General features: G+C 52.1%; 9 protein-coding genes across 9 annotated transcripts; 3 read left to right on the forward strand and 6 right to left on the reverse strand.

Annotated features, from left to right (window-relative positions):
• Positions 1–519: 519 nt before the first annotated feature.
• kae1 (O-sialoglycoprotein endopeptidase) lies at positions 520–2,256 on the reverse strand. The gene is made up of 2 exons (XM_025647239.1): positions 1,562–2,256; positions 520–1,334 (listed from the first exon to the last, which is right to left on the reverse strand). The coding sequence occupies exons 1-2, from the start codon at positions 1,911–1,913 to the stop codon at positions 607–609; spliced, it is 1,080 nt and encodes a 359-aa protein (XP_025504740.1). The 5' UTR covers positions 1,914–2,256; the 3' UTR covers positions 520–606.
• Positions 2,257–2,444: 188 nt separating this feature from the next.
• On the forward strand, positions 2,445–4,496 carry BO66DRAFT_74717 (ribosomal lysine N-methyltransferase). Its single transcript, XM_025653562.1, has 4 exons — positions 2,445–2,714; positions 2,832–3,424; positions 3,485–3,712; positions 3,773–4,496. The coding sequence occupies exons 1-4, from the start codon at positions 2,564–2,566 to the stop codon at positions 4,262–4,264; spliced, it is 1,464 nt and encodes a 487-aa protein (XP_025504741.1). The 5' UTR covers positions 2,445–2,563; the 3' UTR covers positions 4,265–4,496.
• BO66DRAFT_470923 (enhancer of polycomb-like protein 1) lies at positions 4,362–6,883 on the reverse strand. The gene is made up of 4 exons (XM_025652823.1): positions 6,559–6,883; positions 5,936–6,418; positions 5,583–5,879; positions 4,362–5,529 (listed from the first exon to the last, which is right to left on the reverse strand). Exons 1-4 carry the CDS (start codon positions 6,715–6,717, stop codon positions 4,729–4,731), a joined length of 1,740 nt encoding a protein of 579 aa, XP_025504742.1. The 5' UTR covers positions 6,718–6,883; the 3' UTR covers positions 4,362–4,728.
• A 374-nt stretch (positions 6,884–7,257) lies between these two features.
• On the forward strand, positions 7,258–8,171 carry cnaB (calcineurin regulatory subunit B; the record flags this gene model as incomplete). Its single annotated transcript, XM_025648741.1, has 4 exons — positions 7,258–7,366; positions 7,419–7,471; positions 7,539–7,612; positions 7,760–8,171. The coding sequence occupies 4 exons, from the start codon at positions 7,258–7,260 to the stop codon at positions 8,169–8,171; spliced, it is 648 nt and encodes a 215-aa protein (XP_025504743.1).
• A 1,205-nt stretch (positions 8,172–9,376) lies between these two features.
• BO66DRAFT_391361 (uncharacterized protein) lies at positions 9,377–11,241 on the reverse strand. Its single transcript, XM_025647240.1, has one exon. It carries the CDS (start codon positions 10,866–10,868, stop codon positions 9,477–9,479), a length of 1,392 nt encoding a protein of 463 aa, XP_025504744.1. The 5' UTR covers positions 10,869–11,241; the 3' UTR covers positions 9,377–9,476.
• Positions 11,242–14,175: 2,934 nt separating this feature from the next.
• On the reverse strand, positions 14,176–16,229 carry BO66DRAFT_450301 (uncharacterized protein; the record flags this gene model as incomplete). The annotated part of the gene is made up of 4 exons (XM_025651819.1): positions 14,176–14,433; positions 14,499–14,765; positions 15,001–16,014; positions 16,178–16,229. The coding sequence occupies 4 exons, from the start codon at positions 16,227–16,229 to the stop codon at positions 14,354–14,356; spliced, it is 1,413 nt and encodes a 470-aa protein (XP_025504745.1). The 3' UTR covers positions 14,176–14,353.
• Positions 16,230–21,318: 5,089 nt separating this feature from the next.
• Positions 21,319–22,754, reverse strand: BO66DRAFT_372906 (mitochondrial 37S ribosomal protein uS9m). The gene is made up of 2 exons (XM_025645518.1): positions 21,708–22,754; positions 21,319–21,651 (listed from the first exon to the last, which is right to left on the reverse strand). Exons 1-2 carry the CDS (start codon positions 22,576–22,578, stop codon positions 21,560–21,562), a joined length of 963 nt encoding a protein of 320 aa, XP_025504746.1. The 5' UTR covers positions 22,579–22,754; the 3' UTR covers positions 21,319–21,559.
• Positions 22,755–22,969: 215 nt separating this feature from the next.
• On the forward strand, positions 22,970–24,503 carry BO66DRAFT_450303 (putative translation elongation factor eEF-1 subunit gamma; the record flags this gene model as incomplete). Its single annotated transcript, XM_025651820.1, has 3 exons — positions 22,970–22,999; positions 23,061–23,262; positions 23,476–24,503. 3 exons carry the CDS (start codon positions 22,970–22,972, stop codon positions 24,483–24,485), a joined length of 1,242 nt encoding a protein of 413 aa, XP_025504747.1. The 3' UTR covers positions 24,486–24,503.
• A 771-nt stretch (positions 24,504–25,274) lies between these two features.
• On the reverse strand, positions 25,275–27,789 carry BO66DRAFT_420030 (NIF domain protein). Its single transcript, XM_025649849.1, has 2 exons — positions 27,597–27,789; positions 25,275–27,534 (listed from the first exon to the last, which is right to left on the reverse strand). Exons 1-2 carry the CDS (start codon positions 27,666–27,668, stop codon positions 25,603–25,605), a joined length of 2,004 nt encoding a protein of 667 aa, XP_025504748.1. The 5' UTR covers positions 27,669–27,789; the 3' UTR covers positions 25,275–25,602.
• Positions 27,790–27,955: the final 166 nt, after the last annotated feature.

Here is a 27,955-nt window from a genome sequence, read left to right on the forward strand (position 1 = left end):
ATAGATGATTTGAGAATCACGGATATTTGACTTCCATTGCGTTTTATTGCCAAGAAGTCTAGAGTACCATAGATCCACATATAACTGGGCGTGCAATCCAAGCACACTGGATCTTGAATACCCCCGATTTGCTTGGGACAATGAACCTGAGATGCAAGGGTTTGCTTCCCTGCTCGATGTTGCTCTGTTATTGAGGTGGTGTATGACTAGTGATTAGGATCGGCTGATAACTGAGCCTCGTGAGTGCCGGCCAACGGTCCCGTGGTACCTCGGCGTTCTCGCCTTAGTTCATACAAATAGTTGTGTTGATGTATCCTCGAAACAAGCTTCTACCCAATTCCTCGATATCGAAGCGGGGCCGGTCAGTCCGCAAATGACACATTATCCCCACAGCTTCCGGCGCAAAACTATCTGGGTCTTGGTTGTAGTCTTTGATATAGAAATAGAGGGAGCGATCAGTCAGTGAGTGATTGACTACTTATCTTGCAGCGTCAACCTAAGTATGGCTTTCAAGCGCCGAACCCTGCGGCATCGTTCAAGACATTTGTCTAAGTTCTATTACTTATATCATGAGAATCATAACTCTTAATCAAATCGGCACACGGTTCAGTCCCTCCATTTCACTAGAACCTCATCCGTGCGGAACCGTTGCGTACAAGTGGCGTCCTTAAGCGACGTCCGGAAGCCGGTTTTGTAGGCCATCAGACCGGCCTGGGCAATCATAATGCCGTTGTCGATGCAGTATCTCTCATCCGTGGCATGTACGGTGCCCCCGCGGTCGCGAGCCATGATACCCATCATCTCTTGCAACCGTTCATTGCATCCCACCCCACCGACAATCAGCACTTCCTTCGATCCCACATGCGCCATCGCACGTTCCGTGATCTCCACCAGCATAGAGTAAACGGTTTCCTGCAGTGAGAAGCACAAATCCGCACGAGTCGGCTTCCCATCGTCTGCTTCCCCTTGGGCAGAGTCCGCGCTCTCATCTTTTTCGTCCCACTCCCCATTGAGTCCGTACTGGACGGCCAGCGCATCAATCGCTGCCAAAACTCCAGACATGGAGATGTCCATTCCCTTGACGGTGTAGGGCAGATCCACGAGTCGCTTGCCCTTCTTGGCCAACTGTTCAATATTATAGCCCGGCGCAGGGTCATTGGAGATGTGTAGCGTGCGTGCGAAGCGGTCCAGACAGTTTCCGACGGCGATGTCAAGGGTCTCGCCGAAGATGCGGTACCTCTGCGAGCTGTATGCGATCACTTGGGTGTTTCCGCCGGAGACGTAGAGGACGACTGGGTTCGTGGCGCCGGTGATGGCCCGACCCATTTCAATATCTGTTCAAGCTTAGGGTTTAGCGACGCGGCGGTGGATCTATTGCGGCTTTTTGTGTCCAAGATCTCCAAGGAGGGTCAAGGGTGGGTAAAAAAAATAGGGGGGAGGGGGGCAGATGAAGAGTTGGAGATATTAGACGGGGGCCAATGCGTCGCGTCTTTCCCCAATGGCACCCCTGTGGAAGAAGATCTTGATAACGGGCTTGCAGAGATGACGACGTTGTACTTACGTCCAACACAGTGGTTGACTCCCACCAGCTCCTTGCCCCAAAGTAGGCTCAACATGCGCGCGGCAATGGCACAACTCTGCAAAGGGGCGCCCATGCCAGGACCCTTGGTGTAACAAATACAGTCAACATCCTTGACGGAGACCCGCGCATCTTGCAGGGCTTGCGTGACCAGTTTCACCACCCAGGCGCGATGGTGGCGGGCAGTGTCCTTGGGTAGGAAGCCCTCCCCGGGAGGAGTGACATAGGTGTGCCGCACGTTCGCAAGCACCTGCGGGGTGCTGCCATCCTCCGGGTGGAAGATAATGCCCACTCCGACTTTGTTGGCAGAGCCTTCGATTCCGACGGCAATCATGGTGGAAGGCGCAGCGCAGCGCAGATGTAGAGGAGTATAGAACGACTAGGGTTTTTGCGCAAAAAGGATTCCAAATCGATTGAACGATTTGCAAGCTAAGCCGACAGATCACCGCTTCGGAGAAGCTGTTCAAAAAATGAATCTCGAAGGCCGCCGGGTCGAGCTGAGCCAGTGATGGAGGGGCAAATTCGGGCCTGGTTCGGCTTTATCAGCAACGTTATCGATTGGTCGCCAGAAGTTTGGGACGGCAAATCCGCCGCAGCGTTTATCCGGCGGTACAGACAAAGTACTAGTAGTAAGAACTGCCTGTCACTCAAAAGTGGTAGGTCAGTACGGAGGGGAGTAAGTTAGGACTCGGTCTATCAGCGTCGCTAAGTTAACTAACTACTAACTAATTGCTCAGGTCTACTAACCCACCCCCCATTTTCTCCCATTCTCTCTTCACCTTCCCCCCCCCCTCCTTCTCGTGACACTTCTATCAACCACGCCATACCTTTCTCCATCCTCTCCCCCCTGTTCTCTTGGGGTTCATTTCCGTCTCCCCTTGAATTTCCGCGGCCGCTAGACGGTGGGGGGTTGCTCAATTTCCTTTTTCTTTGGTGTGACAGCCAATCCACACCACACAACTTGACCTCTTGTCGTCCCACATCATGTCCTCCACTACCCATTTTCCAGACGCAAACCACTTCCAGCAACAATCAGATGAGTTCATCACCTGGCTGTCTAGTCTCCCGGGCGTCAGGTTGAACCCTAAGATTCAGATCGCTGATCTGAGGGCCAGCGGCGCCGGCCGAGGTGTCGGTATGTTTCCCACCCTCCCAAAAACGAGATTTTTGTTCCGCATGGGTCTTGTCTCATTGTATGCCTGCTTTGTGGAAGTCGTTCCCCCTCTCTGATGTTCTCGTGTCACTCTACCAGTGGCTCGACTCGATCTCGAAGAAGGCGAAGAGCTTTTCACCATCCCCCGCGCCCATGTCCTCTCCGTTCAGAATTCGAAGTTGAAGGACCTGGTCTCCCACGACCTGGAGGAACTTGGTCCATGGCTTTCTCTCATGGTGGTCATGATCTATGAGTATCTTCGCGGTGATCAGTCCCCATGGGCACCGTACTTCAGAGTCCTTCCTCGGAATTTTGACACCCTGATGTTTTGGTCCCCAGCCGAACTTGCGGAGCTTCAAGGCAGCGCCATCGTGAACAAGATCGGACGACAGGGCGCAGAAGAATCCATACTCGAGACCGTAGCCCCCATTGTACGGGCAAACCCTTCCCTGTTCCCTCCCATCGACGGTTTAGCCTCTTTTGAAGGAGATGTCGGTACGCAAGCTCTCCTCCACCTGGCTCATACCATGGGGTCGCTTATCATGGCCTATGCGTTCGATATCGAGAAGCCTGAGGATGAGGATGAACGCGATGGAGAAGATGGCTATGTTTCAGACGAAGAGGAAGGACAGTCGTCTAAAGGCATGGTCCCTTTGGCCGATCTGCTCAACGCAGATGCCGATCGAAACAATGTAGGTGACCTTCCATCTATTATGGGGAGCCTCATAGCCCTAACTAATGCGTCTATACAGGCTCGCCTCTTCCAAGAAGAAGAGATTCTTGTTATGAAAGCTATCAAATCTATCGGAGCTGGCGAGGAGATTTTCAATGACTACGGAGAGATCCCCCGGTCAGACCTCCTGCGACGGTACGGGTATGTCACCGACAATTATGCTCCGTTCGATGTCATCGAGGTATCCCTCAGCAATATATGTCAGGCAGCGGGTCTTTCGAGTGCTGATGTTGAATCGCAACCTCCGGTATACTCCTGTTTCCAAGGTCTGCTGCTTCCAACATGCCCATGCTAATGTTTACCATAGCTCCGGTTCCTAGAAGAGTTGGAACTTCTTGATGACGGCTATGCCATCCCAAGACCCTCCCTTGAAGATCAGTTGACAGACATCCTTCAGGATGAATTGCTTCTGTTGCTCAAGACTCTATCGCTGTCGCCAGAACTTCTGCAGAAGCAGATATCCAAGAACAAGCCTCCCAAGCCGACATTTGGCGAAGCCGAAGCTACCATACTTGGTAGAGCGCTGGAGCTCAACCAAGCGCACTACCCAACAACCATCGCACAAGACCAGGAGCTTCTCGCTCAATTGAGCCAGCCAGCCGCCCTCAACCCTGCTGATACATATATGCGCCGCAAGGCGATGGCTATTCAAGTCCGCCTTGGCGAGAAAGAAGTTCTGCAAAGTCTCTTTACGATGCTCAACAACCAAATCAGCAATCAGGCCAACGGGTCCGCGGCCAAGCGCCCTGCCAACGACGACCACGACGAATCGAGACGCCCCAAGGCTTTCAGATCTTGAAGCTCTTGATTCCCCCTCATCTTTGACTATATTCGAAATTTACAGAAAAGTCTTCATTTTCTTTTTTTTTCATCTTAATTGATATTATTCTTGTTTTCTTCGTTACTAACTTCGTCGCTTCGCTATCCGTACAGAGTCTATCGACTGCTCAAGTGAAGAAAGAGAAAGAGGGACAGAACAGGCTATGTACAGTGACAATAGCATAAGATCAGGGGTCATGTCATAAGAAAAGCGCATCAATCCGGCGACGTTATCCCGGATCTCATATGCTTCCCCGCTTTTCAGGAAAAATAAAAGGGTGATGAGGGTATGGCGTGAGTAAAAGTACAGGTAAGGTAAAAGGGGAAATGACAGATGACGCCTGCCAGATGCTGAACATGGGGTTGAAAAAGATTAAAAGGATACGGGGTGGAAGATCAAGATGTGGGAGAGGAGAAAACGAGAGAAGAGACCCAGCTCATATCTCAAGACGTGGAGACCGCGGCACCAGGCCCGGGATTAGATCCCCCTGCTTGCCCCCCGCTTGGCGAATTGCTGCTGGCCGTGGTTTGTTCGGCCTGCAACTTTCGTTGAGCTTGGGCCTGGGCCTGGGCTTGAGCTGCCTGCGCCTGCGCATGAGCTTGAACCGCTGCCGCTGCTGCTTGATCGCGAGCTTTTGCCGCCATGATGGCTCGATGTTGCATGATCTGGATATCGAATTGGTCCCTCTCATAATCGAGCTCCTCATCTGAATCTTCCTGATCGTACTTGAATCGATCAGCCTTCCACGGATCCATTTCAACTCTACAACGAGCCGCAAGGTTTCGGCGATCGATGAACAAACGACCCCCGCGTCCTATACGTCTCCGGAATGAGGGCATCTTGCTCGTGTCCTCGCTCAGTTCCATGGCATGGGGGGCTAATTTATTCGGGAGGGCAATGGCACTGCGGGTATCTATGGCTGAATCCGGCATGTTGTCGGATGACTCCGACGATGGTGGCGTCGGTAACTGGGTGGTGATGGCAGGGCGGAATGCAGCATCGAACGTCCGATCAGGTGACGGGGAGAGCGGTGCTCGTGTGAAATCCACATAACCCTCGTTCCACTTGATGTGCTTCGTGATGTTCTGCTTGATGTCGCGGATGATCTCGTTTTCTTTCTCCGCTTGGACATCGTCCAGTAGCTGCAGGTCTTCTGCTGGCTGCGTGGCCGCCTTGGGGGGCATGCGCAGCTGGGGAGGTGCTGGGCGCTGCACAGCAGGTGCCTCTACCGGCTTCTTCTTGGGCTGGTGGCATGGTCAGTATCTATGGCTTGGAAGCAGGTCATGATCATCCTTACTCTCTGGTTGATAAGATCCTCGTCGTCGTCCTTGATATTGAGTTTCCTCTTCATATCCTTGACCTCGGATCTCTGCAGGAAGACCTGCCGTTCGACGGCGAGCATCTCCTTGCGCGCCAACTCACGCTGACGTACAAGTGCAACCAACTGCCGAGCATCTTCCAGTTCCTTTCTGAGCCGTCGCAGTTTGTCCGCACTTTGCGCATCTCTGCCACGAGTCTTGCGGGTCTGCCGCACCTCGCGCCTTCGGAAGCAGACGTACGGGTCGGTATCATCGGCTTCCCGACCAGCTTCAGCCTGTGAACTGTTAGCGGATCGGATAACCTTTGCCGCTTCTTGCGCCAGGGACTCACCTTTGGTGTCGGGAGCAGAGGCTCATTCCCACCGCTGATGCGTCGCGACTTCCAGTAGTCGTATATGTCCTTGGCGAAACGCTTTACGCTGTCGTCTACGGCTGGATCCATCGCCTCCTGGAATTCCTCGAAACTCATGACCGGAGAGTTATCTACACAAGCATACGGCTGCTCTTTCCTCGACGTCAATTCGAAGAAGCTCATGACTTCCTCGAAGTTGTCTTCTGTGCATTGGTTGGCGGCATCGCGCTTTTGGTTGAAGTTCTTAAGGAACACATCATCGTCCTCGTTCATGCAATATGGAGGTCCGCAGCAGTCCTCGACGGTGGAGGAGAAGCGGATGTATGTCGCTGGCTGCGAGAAGACTGGAGGGTAGAGCTCGTCATATCGGAGGTTACTGAGGACGGTCTCCGGGGTCGGAATATGGGCATCTTTAACTTTGCCCTGGGCCGCGGCACTGATAGCGACCTGCAGATGGAATTCCTGTAGAACGTAGGCGTCAACGGGCTGTGGTTGTGGCCTGGACTGGCGGGTGCAAAATTTTCACGACGGGTGAGGTTCGCGATGATGTCACGTGATATATGCAGGGATGCTAGCGGTAGATGGGGGAGAACACGACTCACCGACTCCTCCGCCTTCTCGACACCGGTCTCAATCTGTTGAAGGGCATTTTGGATCTCATCCTCGATAAGATCTATCTCATGTTCGCGGACTATGGGGATGGAGGCCTTGGAGGTGAGCTTTTTCGGGCGCGTCCTCCCCATACCCCCGTACCTAGTCATACGAACTTTGGGGCGCGAGATCGGCCGCTGACCATGGGATGGGGGACCCAAAATTGGTATCAGTAGATAGGTCTGATCATGCGAAAGCACGTAGACGTATTTTTGTGATGGCAGTGGATGGTTAAGGGGGGGATATGGACGATGGAAATCTCGTAGTCTTTGCACTGGCGGATGAGTTGACGTTGCAATGTCACCCGGCAGTGGCCTGTTTTGGACCGGTGCACGGCCTCAGGGGTTCGCTTGCCTGTCTGTTTCGGGTTAGTGCGGGGCTGGTCGATATCAAAGTGCCGCTTTGGTCTGTGTCGCCTGCCGGGGGGTGTCTCCTCTGTTCTCCGTCCCTCTCTTTCCCTCCCGCATTCGGCATTCATCTACTCCGTACTTGTTGGAGTAATCTAGTTCTTGTGCAGCTTTCTGATTGCCTCGTTTGTTTCTGTCACCGGTCGTGGTTCCTGGTTGAATCGCGTTGAATAGACAAGAATTTCTCATTGACCATTTACACCCTTTCCCCTTTACATTCCGCTCAAAACAAAAGCCCACACCATGGACCATTCCAGTGAGCCCAACAATGCCGCCCTGTACGATGCGCGCCGCCGCAGGGGCTCGGTCGGCACCTCTCAGCTTCTCGACAACATAGTTTCCGCCTCCAATTGTGGGTCGAGCTTTTCGAGAGAACGGTTATCATGTGAACTAATGAAGTGTAGTCGATCGCGATGAAGTTGACCGTCTCCGCAAGCGCTTCATGAAGCTGGATAAGGTTTGTCTTGATCGTGCAGCGTCTTACATGTGATTCCATTCTGACACAATTCTGTGTGATTCAACAGGATAGTTCCGGTACTATTGATCGCGATGAATTTCTTTCTTTGCCTCAAGTATCATCCAACCCACTCGCCACGAGGTACTTTGTCCTCTCCCTCCTTTTCCTTTGACCTACCATGCCTGATGCAATTCACACACCCGCTTCACCTCTGCCGCCTTACCCCACTATCATCTCACTACCCACCCCAGAGGTCCATCACAAACTCTAACTTCCACCGAAAAAAAGAATGATCGCCATCTTCGACGAGGACGGTGGCGGCGACGTCGACTTCCAAGAATTCGTTTCCGGGCTGTCGGCCTTCAGCTCCAAGGGCAACAAGGAGGAGAAGCTTCGGTTTGCATTCAAGGTGTACGACATCGACCGCGACGGATACATCTCCAACGGCGAGCTCTTCATCGTCCTGAAGATGATGGTCGGCAACAACCTGAAGGATGTGCAGCTGCAACAGATCGTCGACAAGACGATCATGGAGGCCGATAAGGATGGCGATGGGAAGATCAGCTTTGAGGAGTTCACGGAAATGGTGGAGAATACGGACGTTAGTTTGAGTATGACGTTGAGTATGTTCGCCCACCCCTTTTGGTTCTGCTTCGTCGACCGTTTTGATCCGGGTGGTGCTAACTTGCCGGGGTGGTAAAGATTCCATCTAGGTCGGATGATAAGTGGTGTGTACCCATGACTTTGGAAGTCGAGAGGGTGGTGTGTCTTTGATCTCAATTTCATGAGTATCTTGTTCCCGTGTGTGTGTGCGCGCGCGTGCGTGTGTGTGATACGACAATTCGTGATTCCCTTTCCCGTCTCTGCGCTGTTATTTTTCCCCTTGAAATATTACCCTTTGCGATTCGACATGGAACTTGACCTTCATTCTTGTAATCTCCTGCTACCGCTACGACTGCGACTGCGACTGCGATCGCGGCTGCTATCTGCCCTGCATCTCGACTTCGCCAACCTCAACCGAACTAACGAACGACTCCCTCCAAACTCCACCGCTTCGCTTTGATATGATTTTGATAGCGATGACGACCCCCCTCACCCCTCGAGCTCTTTCGTCTGCATGGACTAATCCTCCGCTTCGCTTTCCGCCAGCGCCCTTTCCTTTACGATCTTTGATCTAGCAATGCAGTGCATGAATACTTTTGGGGTTGGGCTCTATTCCTCGTGCCTCCCCCCCCCGGATTTGGAGCAGGAAGGGGCGAGTGTAAATAGGAATGACTAATTACATACGTTACTATTAGCAAACATGTTTTTCATACGAAGTCTTACTGCATCAAAATCATGGTCTGCGGGTATCTGCTCCTAGAATCTGGCATAGATGGTCAATATCAACCAACCCAGAGAACAAAAACCGCCCGTGGGCTGAAGACTAACTACCTTAATTACCTTGTCTGCGCGGAAGCAATTCGACCAGCGCCCTAGGATAACCAAACCAATAGCAATACCAGTTACTCATCGAGGGAAGAGAGAGGTAACTTGACTCCGAGCATGCGTAGTGTGACTAGGTAGTACTTGGAGGGGCACAACGGGATTCGATTAGCTGAAGCTAACGACAACGTTCAGCTCCATGTCGCTCTTGTGGAGTTACGGCTTTGCAGGCTGGCTCATTCGACGCCCCAAGTAGATCAGAGGAATTTTTGGGTACGCGTATTCAATCAGATCGGAACCGGGTTCCCAGATGCGGCGAATGTATAGCTCCTGATTTCCCCTCGGGGTTGAGGTTCATCAATCTACTCTATCAGGCAAGCAAGACTAGGATACTAAGTGATTTCAATGAAGGGATGGTAATCACCCTACTATACTATACTGACTATTCTGAGTGCTCGAGCTGGATAGCTAGAAGAGGAAGTACAGTGCAATTCACCTATCCCATCTATGTACAGCAAGCAAGTGTTTCGGTTATAATAATTCTATCCCCATCTCTTTCTTCAGTAACTTCTCGCGGAAATTACCAGTAACTGGTGACCAGGACCCTCTCGGCCCTCCCCAGCATCAAATCCTCGACGGTCTGGATCTGAATCTTGATCTGCCTTTCCGCAACCAGGACAAAGTTCACGATCGCCACGCGGTGAACCCCACACACCCACTGTCCTGTTGTACACGAGTCCGCTTGTCCTCCATGACACCCCTTCTCCTCGATGTCAATCATCGTCTCGGCGATCTTCGCGGCGACCATCCCCTCGCAGATCCCCTCGCGGCGCGGGTATCGCTGAAGTAAGCGTAGTGCATTGCGACGGACTGTGGGTTCCCGGCAGCGAGTCGCAATGAGAAACAGTGGCTCGGCCACGGTGGTTGAGAGACAGAAGTTGGGATGCGAGGTGTTTTTGCTCGCTTGAGGGATCGAGTTCAGGTCATCCAACAGCTTCGTGGCCAGATTGAGCATGCGCTTGTAATCTTCGAAGAAGTCGTCATGGCACAGCTCGCCTTTGGTGAAATCGAGGGACAGGAACACGTGTGCGAAGATGCGACGGACGTAGAGCAGGTCGAGGGCCCGGTCATCTGTCTCGGAAGGAGCCGCGGTGGATACAAAGCCGCTCAGCCTGACGTCCCACTGTTCGAAGTTGTCGGCGCATTTCTGCTTCTTGACGAGGTTCTCAGCAACGCGAGCGGGGTTGGCGAATTCCTTGCTCATCATGAGTCGCATCAGACTGTTGAAGTGAACTTCTAGGGAGAGATATGCGTCCAGCAGGGATCGGAATGGCTCCTTGGTGGATGACAGGACGATTTGGCTGTCTGTCCACTGGAAATTGTTCCTTTGGTTGGGGAGGTATGGGCGGGCTTGGGTATCGAGTTGCGTAAAGGCCACCAGTAACAGATCGATCTCCCGATCATGGTCTAGTCTTTCTCTATTCCTGACTCCCAAGTCCCAGTGATGGAACATCTTGAGACCCGAGTTGATATGCACAAAGGCCTGCCATTGACGGCCCTGTAGACTCGCCATGCAGGTGAACAAGAGACAGGTGCTGAGCGCCACTACTTTGTCCAGACGCGTCACACTGGGCCTCGAAAGCAGCTCTCGGAGTGATTGGATGGACTTGTTGAATTGCACCAAGGCGAAACCCATGTTCGGAGTGTCGCCGACCCGTGCGACGGTGCTCGGGGTTCGATCAGTCACAAAGTCGTGGTGTACACATGCCAGCGCGGTCATGGCATGCCAGAGGGTTGGATACTGGTGCGCTAGCTGGGGCAATTTGCCGGTCCAGAAGCCAATATCGAAGAAGCCCGCTAGATCGGTGGTGGTGACGGAGCGGAAGAAAGCAAAGTTCTCGATCTCGATCGTGTTGCCGGAGACCTGCTCCCAGGCCGAGGGCATCTGCACCACGTGTGGTGACTTGATCATCTGCTTGAGAGCAAGATCGCCGTAGCCATCGCAGTTTCTTCCGGTCGATGTGCATCTCGTGCAGCTACCATGTTTGTGGGCGTCAGACCGGGCTGGAACCGCGAGACTCACTTGATCGAACCGGATATATCGTTCTCTCACCTCGGTTTCGTCTCGTCACACTTGATGCGTCGTATCCTTAGCAGGTCAGTGGGCACTTAGTCGGAGCCACTCGATCTTCCCACGAGGGCATACCTGCACGTTATACAACCCGATTTGACTTTCGGGGCCCACTGTTTCAGCCTTACCCTGCCGGACTTGTTTAAACGAGAAGAACTTTCTCCCATCGCGGTGGGCGCCATTCGACTGATTCTATGGCAACGATAGTGGACCAGCAACAACCACCAGGTCAATGCAGGTGAGCATAAACGAAATGTCCTCTCAGGCAGCTGGCGCCAAGCCAGGCTGTCGGTGAACCAGGAATAAATAAATACGACATGCAGGCAGAGACATGATGATTTGAGGAGGGATCAAGCCACTGAGCATGGTATGATTGGAAAAGACAAGCCATGAAGCCGAGGGATCCGCTGCATCCTAGCGTCTGGGCAAGCGCTGAGAATGGAAGGAGAATCGCTCGGCTTGAAGTGATAAGATCCGCTGTCACAAAGAAATGACGGGGTCACGTGGCCCACGGATTTAGTCTTCTCCACATATCATTCCATGTCCGCTACGTACACAGTATGTATGATCTTCCTTCCAGGTCCCTGAGCCTTAGTCTCCTGGCTATAAACCACTTTCTCAGACGTCAGTCTCTCACCCACTCCCCGAGACGTCATCAGTCGAGTTCGAAACACCTCCGTTCAAGCGTCATCCCAAGACTTGAGGTTCGAAGCTGAGCACTGACTTCTTCGGTGCATCTCGCGGCAAGTAAGTCTCAGTACATGGGAATGAAAAGTTGCCGGCCAACGCAAGCTCACCTGCATCATCCCGTTTATCAAATACTGCATGCGTGTGTAGGTTACTATATTGACGTAGGCATCCATTGCATCAACAATAGTGATGTCTCATACAGTAGTTAGTATGAGGGATTCTTTCACAGCTCGTTGTCTGTCATCTGGTGGACTTTGCTGGAAGGGTTCTAGTTCTAACCACTACGTGAATGTCGTTCCACATCTCGACCTTAGCTGGGCGCTCAGATCATCGAAGCACAGTGCTGCTTTGATGGTCTTGCAGACTATACCTACTCATTCTTGATCTTGGGAAGCAGTCGACCTCAGTACACCCTGTCGTCCACGAATACCCCTTGGGGAAGTGAGGGTAGACCTGAGATTTGATATCGCATGAGGCTGTAGGTGACCATGGTACAGCAGCACTGGATGAAGGTCCTATTTCTGCCCCAGAGCATATGCAGATGAAATGGAATGGCCTTAGCCCTCGTGATTGTCGCACTGCCGCTCAAGCTCATTGATGTATATGTAAGTGCAGCTTGATCACCGATTTGGATGAGGATGTAGTCCGATTGACTCTGACTGAGGACTGTGAGTGAACCAATCCATCCGTACTGAGTGATATGTAGTGCCCAGGCCCAAGTTTACCTTTTCGTGTGATTGTCCTACAAAATAATCACGGACAATTTAACCCAAAGCACAGCTCAAAAAGTTCAGCCTGATCCCCTGCCCCTACAGAAAACACAAAACCAATCCACCAGACCCTAAATCCAGCATACCCCAATCGAACCGAGCTCCCCAGTCAAACCAAGGCACCGTACTTTATCACATCAGTCAGGCAGATTCACGCCCAACCCGCGATCCACGAGGTGACTCCACCCACGATTCCCAAACCAGGTACCTCCGAGACCCTACTCCGTAGGTACTAGTGATCGCCCTAAGATCCTTCCTGGGGGCTGAAAAGGAAAAAAATCAAATAAACGGAAATTATTCGATGGAAAAAAAAATCATAGTCCCAGGAACCGGGATGACTCTCGGACGGGAGGAGATCTAGAAGAGATGTCAGATTCCCTTTCCCCTTTCCCCTTGCCCCCACTCCACACCACCATCACCACTCCATCGGGATGATCTGCTCGATGCTTGCGTGGCTCTTCTCTTCTACCCTTCCGGGGGGCGTGGGCTAGGAGTCACGGGGCTGCGGGGATATGACCGGATCGGAAACAGATCGATCCCCTGAGCATTGAGTACAAGTACATAATCTACTCGATCGAAGGCAACACAATGCTCATTGTTTCGCTGCTTGCCTCATTCTGGAGGCAAGATCCAGCTTAGCGCCTGCCTCGATTCAGGAACAAGAAGCCCCCCGGGGTGGGGGGAACTGGAACACATGGCGATATCCATTCTATCGACTCGGTTCGATCAACCAACCATGTTTCCTCGATCTGGAGGGATCGTAATGTGCAAAAAGTACGGGATTCTTGGGGCAACAAGTATACTGTACGTATCGTAAGAAGAAAAAACGAATTCTGGACCTTTGCCATCTCTTCTGGCTGGTTTTGGCGTTCGCGAACTGCTCTCGATACTTTTTCGGAAATGCTGGGTGGAGATATGCATCCACTGAGCGGATGCTCTGAGATACGGGCTGAACAAGCGAACCGCCCATTTACGGGCCAATCTATGTACTTTCCGTATTCAGAATAGGTTGATTGTCCAAGAGAGTCAAATCTATTACCCATATTTTCCCGAGGGCTCGATCAGAGAAGTGAAGGTGTAGGCACAGCTTTCCGGCGTCAACTGGCTACCGAGATGAAAAGAACACATGTGGAATAGGTATGTCGAGTGGCTATGTTGAGATGAGTACTGTATAATAATATGTGAGAGGATAAATATCTATAACCGCATCCTCGAATGCGCCTGGTCCCCCTTTCGTTCGTTCATCCATCCATCATTCATCCTATATGTGAAACATTGACTTCATGATAGAAAAGTGACCCGTGTGCTGCGTGACGGTGGTATCTCCTCAGCCCTGAACGCCAGAACAACAAAAAAAAGTGATTTTGCAATTGCGTGTTCGTGTAAATCAGCGCTTTTTCTTCCACCGCTGTCGGCCTAGACAAAAAAAATGGGCCATTGTAGATAGTCGGGTTTAATCGGTCTTGGTACCTGACAAGGAGGCATGAGGATAATATTTCCGAGAAATCCATGTGGGCTTCAGCCTCTGAGAGTGAGCCAGCGGGGCTAGGTCAACCACCAACCCCGAAGGAATAGGGATTAAATTGGTGGTCTTACCCGGGGACCAGATTTTATGGAGCCCGACCGCAAGTCGAAAGTACTCATAAAAGGTGGAGGACATGAGAGCCGGACAGTAAGACTGTCAATCGATAGTTCGTCGCCCCGGCCTCGCACCGGCAGGAACTAACTAATTTAGTACCTGCATTAGAGAGGCCTTCTCCAAAAGTACGCGGGCCCTAAGTCGAGCTCGGTCTCAGGTGTCAGGTCAATGTCGCTACTCGCTAGTGGAGGTCCGCGACATTCAGGAGATTTGAGCTTCCTGGTGGATCACCGGGAGGCTACAGTTACTGCGTGCGAACGGAAGAAGTCGAGCCGGTCTTCCACAATATCGAGACATTGGCCTAGGACTGCCGCATCGATCATTAATCAAACTTCTTGTCTCCGATTGATGTTTCGATTGGCAAACACTTACCAGAGAGAATCTCTTCCTCCCAGATCCCAAGCTGATAATCGACGAGTCCATGCTGTTCCATTCGATCGCATAGCTGGATCAGCTCTTTACCCAGGTTGTCCATGGCTTCATTGCTGAGGAGACTGGTCTGTGGGGGCTGACGTCCTGTCTGGAACAGTTCCTCGGCCATGTCTTTTTGCTTTTGGCAGAGGGCAAGCCAGCAGATATTGAAATCATTCCAGAGTTGTAGTCGATCGGCGTAGAATGTCTGCTCATCTCGGAGGACTCCTATATATTGATGACCATCAGTTTCACAATCCGCAAGGGCACTTGCTCAGCCGCCCCACCCTACCCTATCCTCTCCTTGGGCTGATGCCAGCAGCAGACGACCATGTACCTTTGATTCTCAAGGTGATTCTAATTACTTACGCAGTACATGCATGGCGTGGACCGGTCCAGGAGAGAGGAAGGTGGAGTCTAGACTGGCGAGACCCGCTGGGTTGGACGCTAAAGGAAAACATACCGAGCTCCCGCGCATTAGTCACAAGCCATTCGGAGATTTCTAAGAGTGATCGGCTGGCCTCCACCAATCGGCCAGCGCGCGTATTGTCAAATGTTCCTTGCACCGCGCATTGAAACTGTGCATACACTTCCCTCACGTTGGCTGATTGGAAGTCCGTCCGTGGGATCTGTTGGAGCTGTTGTTGTGGTTGTTGCGATGGTGGTGGTTGCGGTTGTTGCGGTTGTTGTTGTTGATGTTGTTGTTGCGGTGGCGGCGGGGGCGAAGGCTGCTGCTGCTGCTGTTGCTCCATTCGTTCGCCAGGGCCGATGGAGGTCATACCGGCCATATTGGCTTGATAAAAGTGCGTTACGCTCGAGCGTCCCATGCCCCCTGGCGGCGGCGGATTATAAGCGGAAAGCGGGACTGTCGACGGCAAGTAAGGCGGCCCTACTGCTGGAACCCCAGTGCCTGTCGGTTCATTTGGAGGGAAATATTGTGGAACACCAAACTGGCTGGACAGGGCTTCCATCGCTGCAGATTGCCGTGCCGAGTATGGTGGTGGCACCACCTCGTACGTGGCTTGGGTTGGGCCCTGTTGTCCACTGAGGTCGTATACCATTTCGGAGTCGTAGGGAGCTAAAGGCTGGTGCACTGACGGGTGCTGCTGGCGCTGCTGCTGGTCGCGCAACGTCGGGGGGTATGGTTGCAACTCGTTCCCCTGCAACGGACCGCCCTGAAAGGGACTCTCTGTGTATCCATAGTCCAGGTAGGTGGACATCCGGGGACGCCCCGTGGCGTGCGAGGATGCATCACCTCCACGTGCTGCTGATGGGGCCCCAGCCTGTCTGAACCGGTCCGCTGCACCACGACGGGACATCCCGGCTCTGGTTGCAAAGCGGGCATTTACATCATGCTGCTTCATGCGCAGGATATCGCCATCCATCCCCCGACGCACTGGATCGAGGTCAAAGGACCAATGCGCTGACGGGGACAGGGGCGGGCTTGCGTAAGAGTCCAGCTTGGCGAGAGATCGACCTTTGGGTGAGTTTTTTTTTTCTTTTTTTTATTCTTTCAGCTTGAAGCAGAGTCACCGTCGCTTGCAATCTCGCGCGCGTAGTCGCTTTGATTTGCTGGCAGGGAGTTGAGATTCAAGCCAACAAGATTCGCAGGTAAGCGCGCGGAGACCCCACGGTGTCACTTCCGCACAGGGACGCTGGTACAACCAGCCCACACGATCTAGATGGAACCATTCACGAATCAGTTATGTTCAATGTCAATCATCAAACTATTCGAAAACCACCTGCGCACCTGTGAGGGAAGACGAAGCTTCCGCCAACTGGTTGGTTGGAAGCAGAGTATGTATGCTTTAGTCACACCGCCAGACAGTGATATTATGGCTAGATTTATATGTATGGTCGAGAGTGCAAGATCACCCGAGAAAAAGAACGAAACCCTTAACCGCAGTAAGCACCGTGCAGGAATGGCAGTGCAGGAAGGGTCCGCGTGGAAAGATGCAGGGGAATTATAACTCGAGAAGGAGGTGGGTGGAAGTAGAACCAATGAAGTTAGATGGAGTGGTGACGGCCCCTTTGTTTGCATCCCAAAGGAAGATAGGTAGATATTGGGAGTCAATCTCAGTTGCTTGCTTGCTTCGGATCCCAGCTATTGAAATGGAGGGGCTGTAGAGTGGGGGAGGACCAGCGGCGGAGGAAGCAACGGACTGGGATGCACGGATTACTTATAGTACAGTTCCCAGTAGCTGGAGGAACTTGTGAATCAGCCCCATAGCAAGGACAATCTTGATCCACTGAGACTCATCAAAAAGTCCTCTGGGGGCCGAGTGATTCAGGTCGTTCGGGTTCAGGTTAGCAGCATGTTGTGAACAATGGAACGGGCGAAGCGAGCGCCTGTATCAGGTTTCTGCTTGCACCTGCGGTGGGGAGCGAAGAGGATGATCGGAGAGAAGTATCCAAGAAGATTGAAAAAGCAGGAATCGGGAAGTGAAAAAGAAGAAAAAAGCTGAATTAGAAAAATAAAAATAAAAAATAAGAATAGAAAAAAAACAAGCAAGAAAAAGAAGGATCCTCGAGGAAGGGGAAGGGAGGGAGGAAGAATATCGTCACCGATCCACGAAGCGCGAGAAACGAGGAAGAAAACGAATGACACTAAAAGGAAAGGAAGGGAAAGCTGGAAAACTCACTGGACGGAAGGCGGGGGACAAGAATTGGCAGAAGGAGAAAGAGAGAAAAAGAAATGATGAGCAGAGAGCCTATTGTCTAGTAGCATCTATCCCATCCATCAATCAGTCAAGTAGGCAATCAATCAATCAATCAATCAGTCAGTCAGTCAGTCAGTCAGTCAGTCAGTCAGTCAGGTCAATCAAACTACTAGCTAGGACTGATGATGGAGACCATTTCACCCTTCTGGGATTGTTCAAGTTCGAATTTTACCAGTTTTTTTTTTTTTTTTTTTTCTTTTTTTCACATTTCCCTAGACTTAAAATTGCTTCCCCGGGGGCCTTTCTAGGTAGGTACTTTCTGGCCTATTATGATGACCAACTGCATGAAGAGATGAGATTTAGATTTGTGCGAAAGAATGATCGAGCAAGTTGTTCGATTTCCTTCTCGGACCTCGCCTCAGAACTAGATTGACGAGTGCTACCCAGAGTCACGTATAGATTATTGTTGAGAGCCCAATCTACTCCCCACGATGAACATCGATCGAGCCCCCTTGAAACCCTCAGCCACTTCCTCGCTCCACCAAGAAGCCCAAACCCATGTCGGCGGTACACACTAGATACAGGCGCATACAATGATACAATGGTCTCGGGAGACGCACTACCCCGGGGGGACGGGGGGGTGACTACCAGCCAGCTGATCATCAGTCATTTCTCCTGTCGACCAATCCGTCGGGACTCTGGGTAGTCCAAGGCGTGCATTACGGGCTTTCAGGACCATGAGGGCGGCTGACGGAGGCAAGCAGAGTGGATATGATGACGCCCAAGAGGGGTAGCTGATTCCGATCCATCAGATTTTATGACATGGGAACAGGGAGGAACAATAATGGAACCGATTAAAAAAAGGGCCAGGCGCCGTGTGATTCGTGGGCTCCCTGCCAGCCCAAAGGGATCGTGACGGGGATAATTCAGACACGAGGCGGGGCTATTTGGGACTTCTGGGTGGAAAATAATAATAAATCGATCTCAAAAGGAATGAAAGAAAAACAAAAAGTACTCTGTGCGGTACTAACAATGCCTAGACATTTCCTCGATCTTGCAGGTGCAGGTGCAGCAGCAGCAGCAGCAGCAGCAGCCATCATGGCACTTTCTCCAAGAATCCGATAAGGTTAATCGCCCGGATCCAGACACCCAGAGTTGGTAGCAGGCCCAATGAAGACTGTCGCTGGGACTAGTCTAATCGCTAGAATTGTTTTTAGCTGAGCCCCATCCATCAATCATTCCAAATAATTGCAATTGGAAGGATTCCGTTTCTGAACTTCTGACTTTTTTTTTTCCCGCTGCCCTGAGCCGACTTCCCCGAGGGCCTTAGAGTTAAGCCCTCCCGAAACGCTATTTCGGTGATCGTCCTGGGTCCATGCACCACACCATTCCAGGAACCATCCACCAGGCTCCAATGTATGTCCGTCCGTGAGGCGGTGGTTGGAGTGCCAAAGAGCCAACCAAGGTTGTGGAAAATCCCGATCGAACGGAAGGAGTAGATACCGAAGGAACAAGGCGAGACATGCCGGGCTAAATCGTATAAAGAATGAGTGAGGCAATAGAGCCGGGGTCCAGTCTCATGAAATACACTTGCGATGGACCGCCAGTCAGACTTCCAAGGAACAAGGAAAGGTATAGTATACTAGAACCACGGGAAGAACCGCTTTCTGGGACGCAAGGATACCGGGGACCTGGGAGGTGGATCGGCTGCTGCCCGGATTGACCACAGAGAGTCGAAGGATTGAGCTGATGGACGGAGGCTGATCCCATATGGACAAGAGAGGGAGGGACCATGCGCTCACAGGCGATCTGGTCCAACCCAAGATCTTGGATCATTGGGAATTTCGAGGTGTCAGACTTTGGTTTGTAGTGTCTGCAACTATCCAAGATGGCCTAGATTAGCCGCAATTCCCAAGTTCGACATGAGGTCTAAGACTGACAATTACCAACACAGCGCCGAGTTTAAAAGTCCCTATTTAAGAAGGGTCATCAATGTACAGAGACTGTACTTGTTGTACTGTACTCCGTACTTGTTGTACTGTACCTGCCCTAACTACTAGGTAGGTATGGTAGGTACCGTACCACTACCTGGCAAATTGTACCTACAAGGTAAGGTAGTCACTAACTAAGGTAGTAGTTAGTTAGTTAGTGTACGGAGTACGGTACTTGTGGTGCTTGGCTAAGCCGCCGAGTCGCACACCTTCCAGCGTGCTGGGAAGGTAGTGCACTAAAGAAGCAGCCAATGGAGGCGATGGTTATGGTAGCCAGGGGGATCGGCATCGCGCCCATCGAGACAAGCTAAAGCAGCCTTCTCGGAGTTGCTCGCAGGTGGAGCCCGCTCGGTCCTCTCTTGCTTTTCTTCTTGCTCGTTCGTGCTTGCTTGCCTGCTTTCTTTCTTCCTTGTCTTCATTCCCTCAATCAATCTCTTCGGATTTGCATCGTTTGCACTTCGGGGACTTATCATCCGAAGGACGGAATCTCGTCAGGGGTGGTCCCCGATGAATTTGATGAGTTCAATGGGTAAGGCACTATGTACGTAGTAGTATGACGTGACGATCACCTAAAGAGAGACGGCTTTTCTTAGGGCTAGACAGATAGTGCCAAATTCGGGGCCGGAAGTCACAGTCCGTGATGACGAAATTCCAAATTGTCGAAGTGAGTGAGGCATTGGACGATCTCCGGGTACAGAGAGAGAGAGAGAAAGAGAGAGAGAGGGTGAGAAGAGAAAGGAAGGAGAAGTGAGGCTGAGAAAGCCTCACCCCTCCTTCTTCCTCGTCACGGTCGATTATCAAAAGTGACAGACTAGAAAGAGCATGCAGGCCTCGTGCCGGTCCAGACAGCCGGTGCTTGTGCCGATTGTGGATCTGAGCGTCCTGTCATTCAGCATGCTGCATACTGCTTTCAGAGGAGTACCTTCGAAATGGAATGTAACCAAGTACCATATAAGTTAGTACTTCCTGAGGACTTGTGAAGAAGGTACAAAGAGAAGATACCTATGAAGTACCTCCAAAGTACCTCTGAAAGCTCCAGCTCTCCCCGGCCTTTTTTCCTACCGTCCCTTTCCAGTCAGTATGAAACAAACAGCCTGCTATCTTCACCTGGTGGCACTGGGCATACTACAAACACTATTCCAGTTACAATTAGACCTCTACTCCATCCTATCTCCTCTCCTGCATCAGTCAATCGTGATTCTCCCTTCCTATCTCCACCGTGTCCACACTCTCTACCCTTTCCTACCTGTCAATTTTCTCTCTTCCCACCATCTCCAATTGGTCTAATGAGGGCCTTGGCAGCCTCTTCAGCCACACTAGGTAGGATGACCACTTTGTCTCTCACCCAGCGTCCAATGGTCGTCATTCCGAGCCATGAGATGACGATGGCCATGGCGACGTGGGTGTCAGAGCAGGCAAGAAGCGCAGCAGGTGGGCGGAGAATTCCCATTGGAGCTGATGACTGATGACGGATGACGGTTCCCATCGGATGGTTTGTGTTGTCTCCAAATCGTGTCCTCTTGTCTGTGGTTACTGCGAGTCTCGTGGGCGCATCGCATGAGTCAAGTAGATGAGTATCGCGCTGTATAGCGAACGCAAGTCGGTAGACTGTTTGAGCTCTCGCGGAGTGGAACCATCCACTGCCTCTAGTCCACGAACCTGTTCTTTCCAAAAGTCACCGACTGATCGCCGACTGACCAATTTCTGAAATTTCTGTTCGGCAACGGAGACTGCCCCGTCCGTTCGAGCTCATGGTGTCACAGAACCCTAGCTGGCATCATCAGGCCGAATGCAATGGTCGAAACGCAATACACTTGCGAAACACGATGAGAGACATGACTGTTCTGCAACTTGCTGGTTGTTTCAGAACAATTTACCGTCTCACTTCCTGGACCACAAGGTGCTTGGTTGAGAATCTGTTGCTTCTTCAGTTAAGGAGTTGACTTCTCCGAACTCTGTGTCTGGCGATCTTAGCCTACGGCCGAATGCAATCTACCTGTTAGGGGATTGGATTCAATTTGGCGCAGAGTGGGACAAACCCTTGATCGCCGGCAGTGATCTTAGTCAATGGCGCATGTCTGCCTGATCCAATCCCAAGCTCGTCTTTCTGCTGCGGTAACACCGGGGTCTGCACCAAAATTCGGTTTATTGCTTTTACGCCAATAGTTACATGCCGGTCGCCGAAGACATGCCGTGTCGTGTCCTGAAACGACTTCCGTGACACCTGGTGAGTATGCTTGCAATACTGGATATACTTTCGTGGAGAAAAAATCACAAGGCCAAATCGAATAATACAGCAAGGAAGTAGAAGTACAAAGAAAAAATCCAGGCCCCCCCCCCACGCGAGAGGAGGCCGATCTCGACCACGCTTTCATCTCTTGACCCAGGTAGGCATCTTGCGCGCCTTGACGTGACCAGGCTTCTTTCTCTCCACGCGACGGGCGTCGACCGTGATGACACCGGCTGCAAGATCAATTGGTCAGTAAAGAATGGTTGTGGTGGGCGGCAGGGATACGTACCCTTGCGGAGCGCAGGCTTCAGAGCGGGCTCGTGAACCAGCAGCGCTCGTGCAACCGCCAGTGTGATGGCTTCTGCCTGTCCGGTAGTTCCTCCGCCCTGGACTTGAGCCCACACATTATACTTGTCCAGCCGCGACGTACTTCGGAGGGCCCAGGTGGCACTCTCGCGATCATGTACTCGAGGGAAGGCCTCGACCAATGTCTTTCCATTCACCCTCACCTCGCCATCACCCTCAACCAGGAAAGCCACTGCCGAGGAAGACTTGCGCTTGCCCCGGCCGCGAGCACGACCCATCTCATCCACCGTAGCCGGCGCAGGTTTGTTAGCGTACGGATTACCCGGACGAACAAACTGCTTTATCGTCCGCCCAACATTTTCGGGCATGAGCTCGGGATCAATTCGGTTAAGGCGCTGCAGGATTTTGAGAAGGCCCTTGTACTTCTTGGTCGGCACTTGCTCTCCGACAAAATCACGAAACTGCGGTAGTTTAAGCCACGCCATCCGAGGCGCCTGGCTGTTCTCCACGGTTGGCAGATTGGCATTTGCGGCGAGAATGCCTTCCAGATTCAATAAATGGTCGATGAACTTGGGGTTGCCGGAGAAGTAGGACGGAGACGCGGGCACAAGCCGAGCAGGTTTGATTTTGGGATCCCTGAAGTCAATAGGAGGAGCGGCCGTGAATGAAGTGGGAGTCTCTTCAGTCGCGTATGTTCGCTTGCCATTGAGGTTCTTGGGGAGGCTGGTCGTCGTCGAGGTCGACCATATGGGCGATCTGGAGATCACGGAGCGCTGGAGAACAGGCCGGAGAGGAGCTGCTTGACGGATGGAGTGCATAGCCTGCACAAGACCATTGGGATTCTGCCAGGCCATTGTGCGGCGAGACGGCTGACGGAAGCCTGGAGGAAGAGATGTTCGACGCCTGCCGGGGATGGATTTTTCGGGGGGGGCGACACGCGGAGCGCTTTCGCCGGAGGAGAGAGCGCGGTGGGTGAGTGAGTGAGTGGGTGAGTGACTGATTGTTTCCTGCTCGGGGCGGAAACAATCGCTTTTGGCGGTGTTGGGGTGTTGCGGGCATTTCCTGAGGTTTTTCCAGATTCGAGGTCACGTGGACGCAGGAATCATTCCTCCGGTCCCGATGCTCTTTGATTCGCACAAATTTCACCATCCATTTTCTTCTTCCCCTCATTCCTTTTTTTCTGTCCTCTTCCCCCCCTCCTCCCTCTCTCTCCTTTTCTCTTCCTCATCCCACACATCCCTCGCAATGGCCTTCGGAAAGCTCTACGGTTCTCTTGTATGTTCCATGCGCAGCTCTTCCGATCAACGAAACCCTGCAGCTAACATATGATGAATAGGAGAACGCTCGCACCATCGCCGTCCTCGTTGCCGCTAAGGCTAACGACGTCGAGCTGGAGCTTGTCAAGACTGAGCCTAACTCTGCTGCTGCTTTCAACCAGTCTGAGGAGTACCGCCGCATCCAGCCCCTCGGCAAGATCCCTGCCTTCGAGGGTGCCAACGGCTACACTCTGTCCGAGGTCATTGCCATCGCCGTCTATGGTACGTTTTGATGGTTTCTTTTTTCTATCTGCATGCTTTTCACCCCCATCCTCGATATGATGAGATTCATCTATTAGTTATCCCTGTCAGAATGGTAAAAAAACAAACTGTGTTGATAACGTTTAACTCTGATCAATTGTTACCCCTCTTCGGGTTGATTATCTATTTGTCACTTGACTGTCCTTGAAGTATTGCAAACTAACTTGCCTCAAGTGACTTCCCAGAACGAGAAGACCACCCTCTTGGGTAAGACCAAGCAGGACTATGCTTCCATCCTCCGTTGGTTGTCCTTCGCCAACGCTGAGCTTATGCCCCGCTTCGCTGGCTGGTTCCGCCCCCTTCTCGGCCTCGACCCTTACAACAAGAAGAACGTTGAGGATGCTTCCAAGCTCGCCCTGAAGAACGCTGGCGTTCTCAACTCCTACCTCACTGCCAACACCTATCTGGTTGGTGAGCGTATCTCCCTGGCTGATTTCTTCGTCGCCGCTCTCTGCACCCGTCTCTTCTCCACCGTCTTGGACAAGAAGTTCCGTGACGAGCACGTCCCCTTCGTCCGGTGGTACAACACCATCATCAGCCAGCCCGCCTTCAAGGCTGTTGTTGAGAACCCCGTCTTCGTTGAGGAGGCCATCAAGTACACTCCCCCCAAGAAGGAGGAGAAGCCCAAGGCTGCTCCTGCCCCCGCTGCCGCTGCCGCCGCTCCCGCTGAGGAGAAGCCCGCTGAGGAGAAGAAGGCCAAGCACCCTCTCGAGGCTCTTGGTCGTCCCGAGTTCGTCCTTGACGAGCTGAAGCGCACCTACTCCAACGAGGACACCCGTCCCGTTGCTCTGCCCTGGTTCTGGGCCAACTACAAGCCCGAGGAGTTCTCTCTGTGGTCCGTCAACTACAAGTACGACAACGAGCTCAAGCTTACCTTCATGGCCAACAACCTGATTGGTGGTTTCCACAACCGTCTTGAGGCTTCCCGCAAGTACCTCTTCGGTTCCCAGCAGGTCTATGGTGCCAACTACGACTGCGTCATCCGCGGTGTCTTCCTTGTCCGTGGCCAGGACTTCAAGCCCGCTTTCGAGGTCGCCCCCGACTGGGAGAGCTACGAGTTCGTCAAGCTCGACCACACCAACGAGGCTGACCGCAAGCTCGTTGAGGACATGTGGGCCTGGGATGTCCCCGTCGTCATTGACGGCAAGGAGTACCCCTGCGTTGACGGCCACGTCTTCAAATAAGCTAGTGCACCCACTTCAGGTTGTCGTAGCTGTGCCTTAGTGCCGACTCATTGATGATGATGATATCCCCTTTTCCTTTATTCTCCTGGCGATGAGTGAGCCTTGTAGATGAGCACAAAACATAATCTTCCCATGTTCCATCCCCCTTCGCATCCGCCCAAGGCATCCGGTAGAAAGTCTGAGGCACGGACACCAATTCTGCCGTCCCTTTCTGACTCTCTTTCCGCGTCCTAAATCTCCCAACTGTTTCTCCGACATTCCCCCCCGATGGTCTTGGTTTTTGTGATTCAATCTTCACTCACCTCATAAAAGCTTTTTTACCCACTTTTTCATGCGTCATGTCATGCTCATGATTTTTACATGGATGATAGCAGTACAGTAGTCTGCCAAGGTTCAAAACAATGAACATCAAGCTTTGTTGTTCTTTCGCATACTCTCATCCTGATTCTTGTCCCTCTGTCAAGATGCTGTCGTATTAAACGATGCAAACTAGGTCTCTGTATTTGATGGGACCTAGATTTTCTTATTTACCAATAATTCACCAGTTGGCGCATCACTCACGCTGAGGGCAAACTTGATCGACTATGTGCATACCCAGCTACGTGCAACGAAGCGCCTATCTCACCCAGCCGCATCTAACTGACTTTTGTTTTTGTTCTTCCTCCGCGGTCAGAGGGGTGTACTAAAAAAAAAAAAAAAAAAACTCTATAAAGCCCATCGATAGAAAAAGTCACTACACTAAATACCTGTACGCCTAGATACGTACACAACCAGAGGAAGTAGTCGAATATTCAGATGGGTATAAGGTAGACTAGATGATCCTCGAGAAAAATCACTGAACATGCATCTGCAAACCAGGCAGATGAGATATGATCAATCGATTTAGTTCCCATGTACTTCTCTATGTAATCATCCAGCATAGTCTAAAATAAAACAAGCGAAACAAAAGTCCTCAAACATATAACATAAAACACACTCCAGGACACCGCGCTATATCTTTTCTCAGGTTCATGTACAGAGATGACAGGACGAGAGCGGAAACGGCCTTTATGTATAGTACCGTCTAGTTTTGATGAACAGATGAGCCATACAACCAACACTCCACCTCCTTTCGGATTTAATCTTGACGGTTGAGCGATGCCTCTAGTTTATCGAGAAGATCGTTTTGAGTATCGGACCGGACGGATGTATCCGGAGAGAGGGAATGGTGCTCGGAATCGAGGGATGTGGCGAGGGACGGGGAGCGGGCTGTTGGGGCTAAGGCTGGGGCTAAGGCTGGGGCTGGGGCTTGGGCTGTGAAGAAAGTCGCGATCGCCGCCGCAGAAGCTCGGACGGCTTTCTTCTCCTGCTTGCGGGCTCTGCGACGCTCGGCGCGGGCTTTTGCAACCTCGTCGCGGGGCGACAGAGGTTCCTGGGGTACCTGCGGCTGGCTTCGCGGGAGGGTGCGCAAGATGTCGAGGATGCACGTCTGGCCGGTCTCCGCCAGCGTCGTGCTCCAAAGATGCAACGCCTGGCTGACATCGTCATACCTGGACAATTCCTCCAGCAGCAGCAGCACTTTGTTGAGGGTTTGGTTGTCGCCCGGACCCCGGTTGCCTGTGAATTCGGGAATCTCCAGGATGTTGTACGGCTCCGAGATGGCTTTGAGCTTGCTGTCGTCGATGAGGATGGTGTTGGTCTGATCCCACCGCGGTATCTCCGCCGGTTGGGATTTCTTCCCGCGGAATCTGGGATACGACGCCTGGATGGACGGGTCGCGCCAGACGGTATCCAAAGTCTTGTAAACCTGGGTTTTGGATTTGTACTGCAAGCCCGTGAGCGGGAATTTGTCGCGGCCCCATTCGGCGACAAGCTGTTTTCGGCTCTTGCCCGGAAAGATTCTGTGGCAGAGGTTTGAGACCGTGAAGGGTTGCGAGCTCGACCAGACCATGACCTTGTACTTTTCCAGGAGACCCTGGCGGAAACGGTTCAGGCCGGCGCGTTCAACGAAAGAGGGCGGACATTGACGATGTTTGCGGTGGACAAGAGTGCCATTTAAGTCAAGGATGACGAGGAGGGGTTTCGAAGACTCGTTTCGCTTCGGTGGAAGAGATGATTGCTGAAGATATTCCGCCGTGGGAGATGGAGGTGTCAGTGGCTTGCAAGACCGGAATCGACTGTTATTCGACTGCTCTTGCTGCTGCTGCTCTTGCTGCTGCTCCTGATTAGGGGCTGCTTCCTGCTGGAAATGTGTACGAAAGGCGAGAGGGTCGAGCATTGACATCGCTAACAATGGGTTTGGCATCCCCATGTTCATCAGGGGGGGAGGTGGCATGGGTAGTAGCTGGCTCGTAAAGTTTGTGAAATCATTCCACGATGCCGGAACCCCAAATGAAGGGTATGAGGAAGAATTGAACATGGGTGTAAACTGTTGCTGTGGCTGAAAAGACGTGTTCTGTTGAAAGGATGGCTGTTGTTCTGGCATATTCTGTGTGAAGAAATCCTGTGGCATTGGTACATTCGGCATCAGAAACGGCAGCGGAGGCATTGTACTGCCATTTGCATTCATCACACCCGGTGCAGGTGGAAACACGAAAGACGGGTTCGTGGTACTGACATTGCCCATGGAACCTGCATGGCTTGTCGCAGCCTGTCCCTGAAGTGACTGCAATGGCGCAGCCCCATGAGGTGACGCGATCGCCCCATGGTGTTGCTTTGGTCGTCTATCGGCTGGTCTATTGTTTCTTCGTGGGCCGTGTCTTCGTGGTCGATCTTGCGATGTGTTACCTGGTGGTTGCGTGCCGGATTGGTCTGCATGTGTAGTCTTCGAGCTCCAGCGGCCATGGTAGGGTCTCCAGGGAGCCGGGTTGTTGGAATTGGCATTGTTGGAAGGCTTGTGAGGAACACCCCGACCGGTCCCGTTAGAGCCGCGCTCGAATCCACCTTCAGTCCCCATTTCAGAGCGCGATGTGCTATCACGAGACAGATACGATGGATATGAACGATGGTATAATCTCGGGAGAGATGAGAGCCGGACTCGAGAAGTGAGAATGAGACTGGGTTGCGAAATCTGTACAACATCGTCAGCGAAAGTAGTTTAAAAACGGTTAATGCTTGTCAGGCCATGCATACACAGACGGCCCCGCTTCGAAACATTCGATCGAGCTTGACGTATTCAGAGGGAGCTGGCCTTGAGGCTAGCATGGAGATGCCTGTTAATAACTTGCATGGGCACAGTAGAGACTGCAGTAAGAGCAAATATGGCAAAGGAGAAAGAGTGAGCGAGCGAGCGAGCGAGGTGCAGAGTGGCCAGCGATGGGCGGAGCAATCAATGGATGGATCCGTCGCGATGCGGACGGACCAGGGGAAAAATCGCGATCAATTTCCCCATACGTAGACCAATCACCGACGAGCCGCCTTGACGACCGCCCCCCCAATTTCCGGCAGAATTGGAGCCATTCTTTTTTTTTTTTCCTGCTCCGCATCGCATC

The sequence above is a fragment of the Aspergillus aculeatinus genome (assembly GCF_003184765.1).
Source record: "Aspergillus aculeatinus CBS 121060 unplaced genomic scaffold BO66scaffold_20, whole genome shotgun sequence".
NCBI lineage: Eukaryota > Fungi > Ascomycota > Eurotiomycetes > Eurotiales > Aspergillaceae > Aspergillus > Aspergillus aculeatinus.

What these genes read in the sequence shown, in the direction of transcription:
- BO66DRAFT_74717 (XM_025653562.1), top strand. Translation starts at nt 2,564, where the DNA reads ATGTCCTCCACTACCCATTTTCCAGACGCAAACCACTTCCAGCAACAA. An exon ending in CGGCGCCGGCCGAGGTGTCG is followed by an intron (nt 2,715 to 2,831) that starts GTATGTTTCCCA and finishes TCACTCTACCAG; the next exon opens with TGGCTCGACTCGATCTCGAA. An exon ending in ATGTTGAATCGCAACCTCCG is followed by an intron (nt 3,713 to 3,772) that starts GTATACTCCTGT and finishes TGTTTACCATAG; the next exon opens with CTCCGGTTCCTAGAAGAGTT.
- BO66DRAFT_420030 (XM_025649849.1), bottom strand. Translation starts at nt 27,668, where the DNA reads ATGCTAGCCTCAAGGCCAGCTCCCTCTGAATACGTCAAGCTCGATCGA. An exon ending in TTCGAAGCGGGGCCGTCTGT is followed by an intron (nt 27,535 to 27,596) that starts GTATGCATGGCC and finishes GATGTTGTACAG; the next exon opens with ATTTCGCAACCCAGTCTCAT.
- BO66DRAFT_470923 (XM_025652823.1), bottom strand. Translation starts at nt 6,717, where the DNA reads ATGACTAGGTACGGGGGTATGGGGAGGACGCGCCCGAAAAAGCTCACC. An exon ending in TCGAGAAGGCGGAGGAGTCG is followed by an intron (nt 6,419 to 6,558) that starts GTGAGTCGTGTT and finishes TACGTTCTACAG; the next exon opens with GAATTCCATCTGCAGGTCGC. An exon ending in CTCTGCTCCCGACACCAAAG is followed by an intron (nt 5,880 to 5,935) that starts GTGAGTCCCTGG and finishes AACAGTTCACAG; the next exon opens with GCTGAAGCTGGTCGGGAAGC.
- BO66DRAFT_372906 (XM_025645518.1), bottom strand. Translation starts at nt 22,578, where the DNA reads ATGGCCTGGCAGAATCCCAATGGTCTTGTGCAGGCTATGCACTCCATC. An exon ending in GAAGCCTGCGCTCCGCAAGG is followed by an intron (nt 21,652 to 21,707) that starts GTACGTATCCCT and finishes TTGATCTTGCAG; the next exon opens with CCGGTGTCATCACGGTCGAC.
- BO66DRAFT_391361 (XM_025647240.1), bottom strand. Translation starts at nt 10,868, where the DNA reads ATGATCAAGTCACCACACGTGGTGCAGATGCCCTCGGCCTGGGAGCAG.
- kae1 (XM_025647239.1), bottom strand. Translation starts at nt 1,913, where the DNA reads ATGATTGCCGTCGGAATCGAAGGCTCTGCCAACAAAGTCGGAGTGGGC. An exon ending in AGTCAACCACTGTGTTGGAC is followed by an intron (nt 1,335 to 1,561) that starts GTAAGTACAACG and finishes AAGCTTGAACAG; the next exon opens with ATATTGAAATGGGTCGGGCC.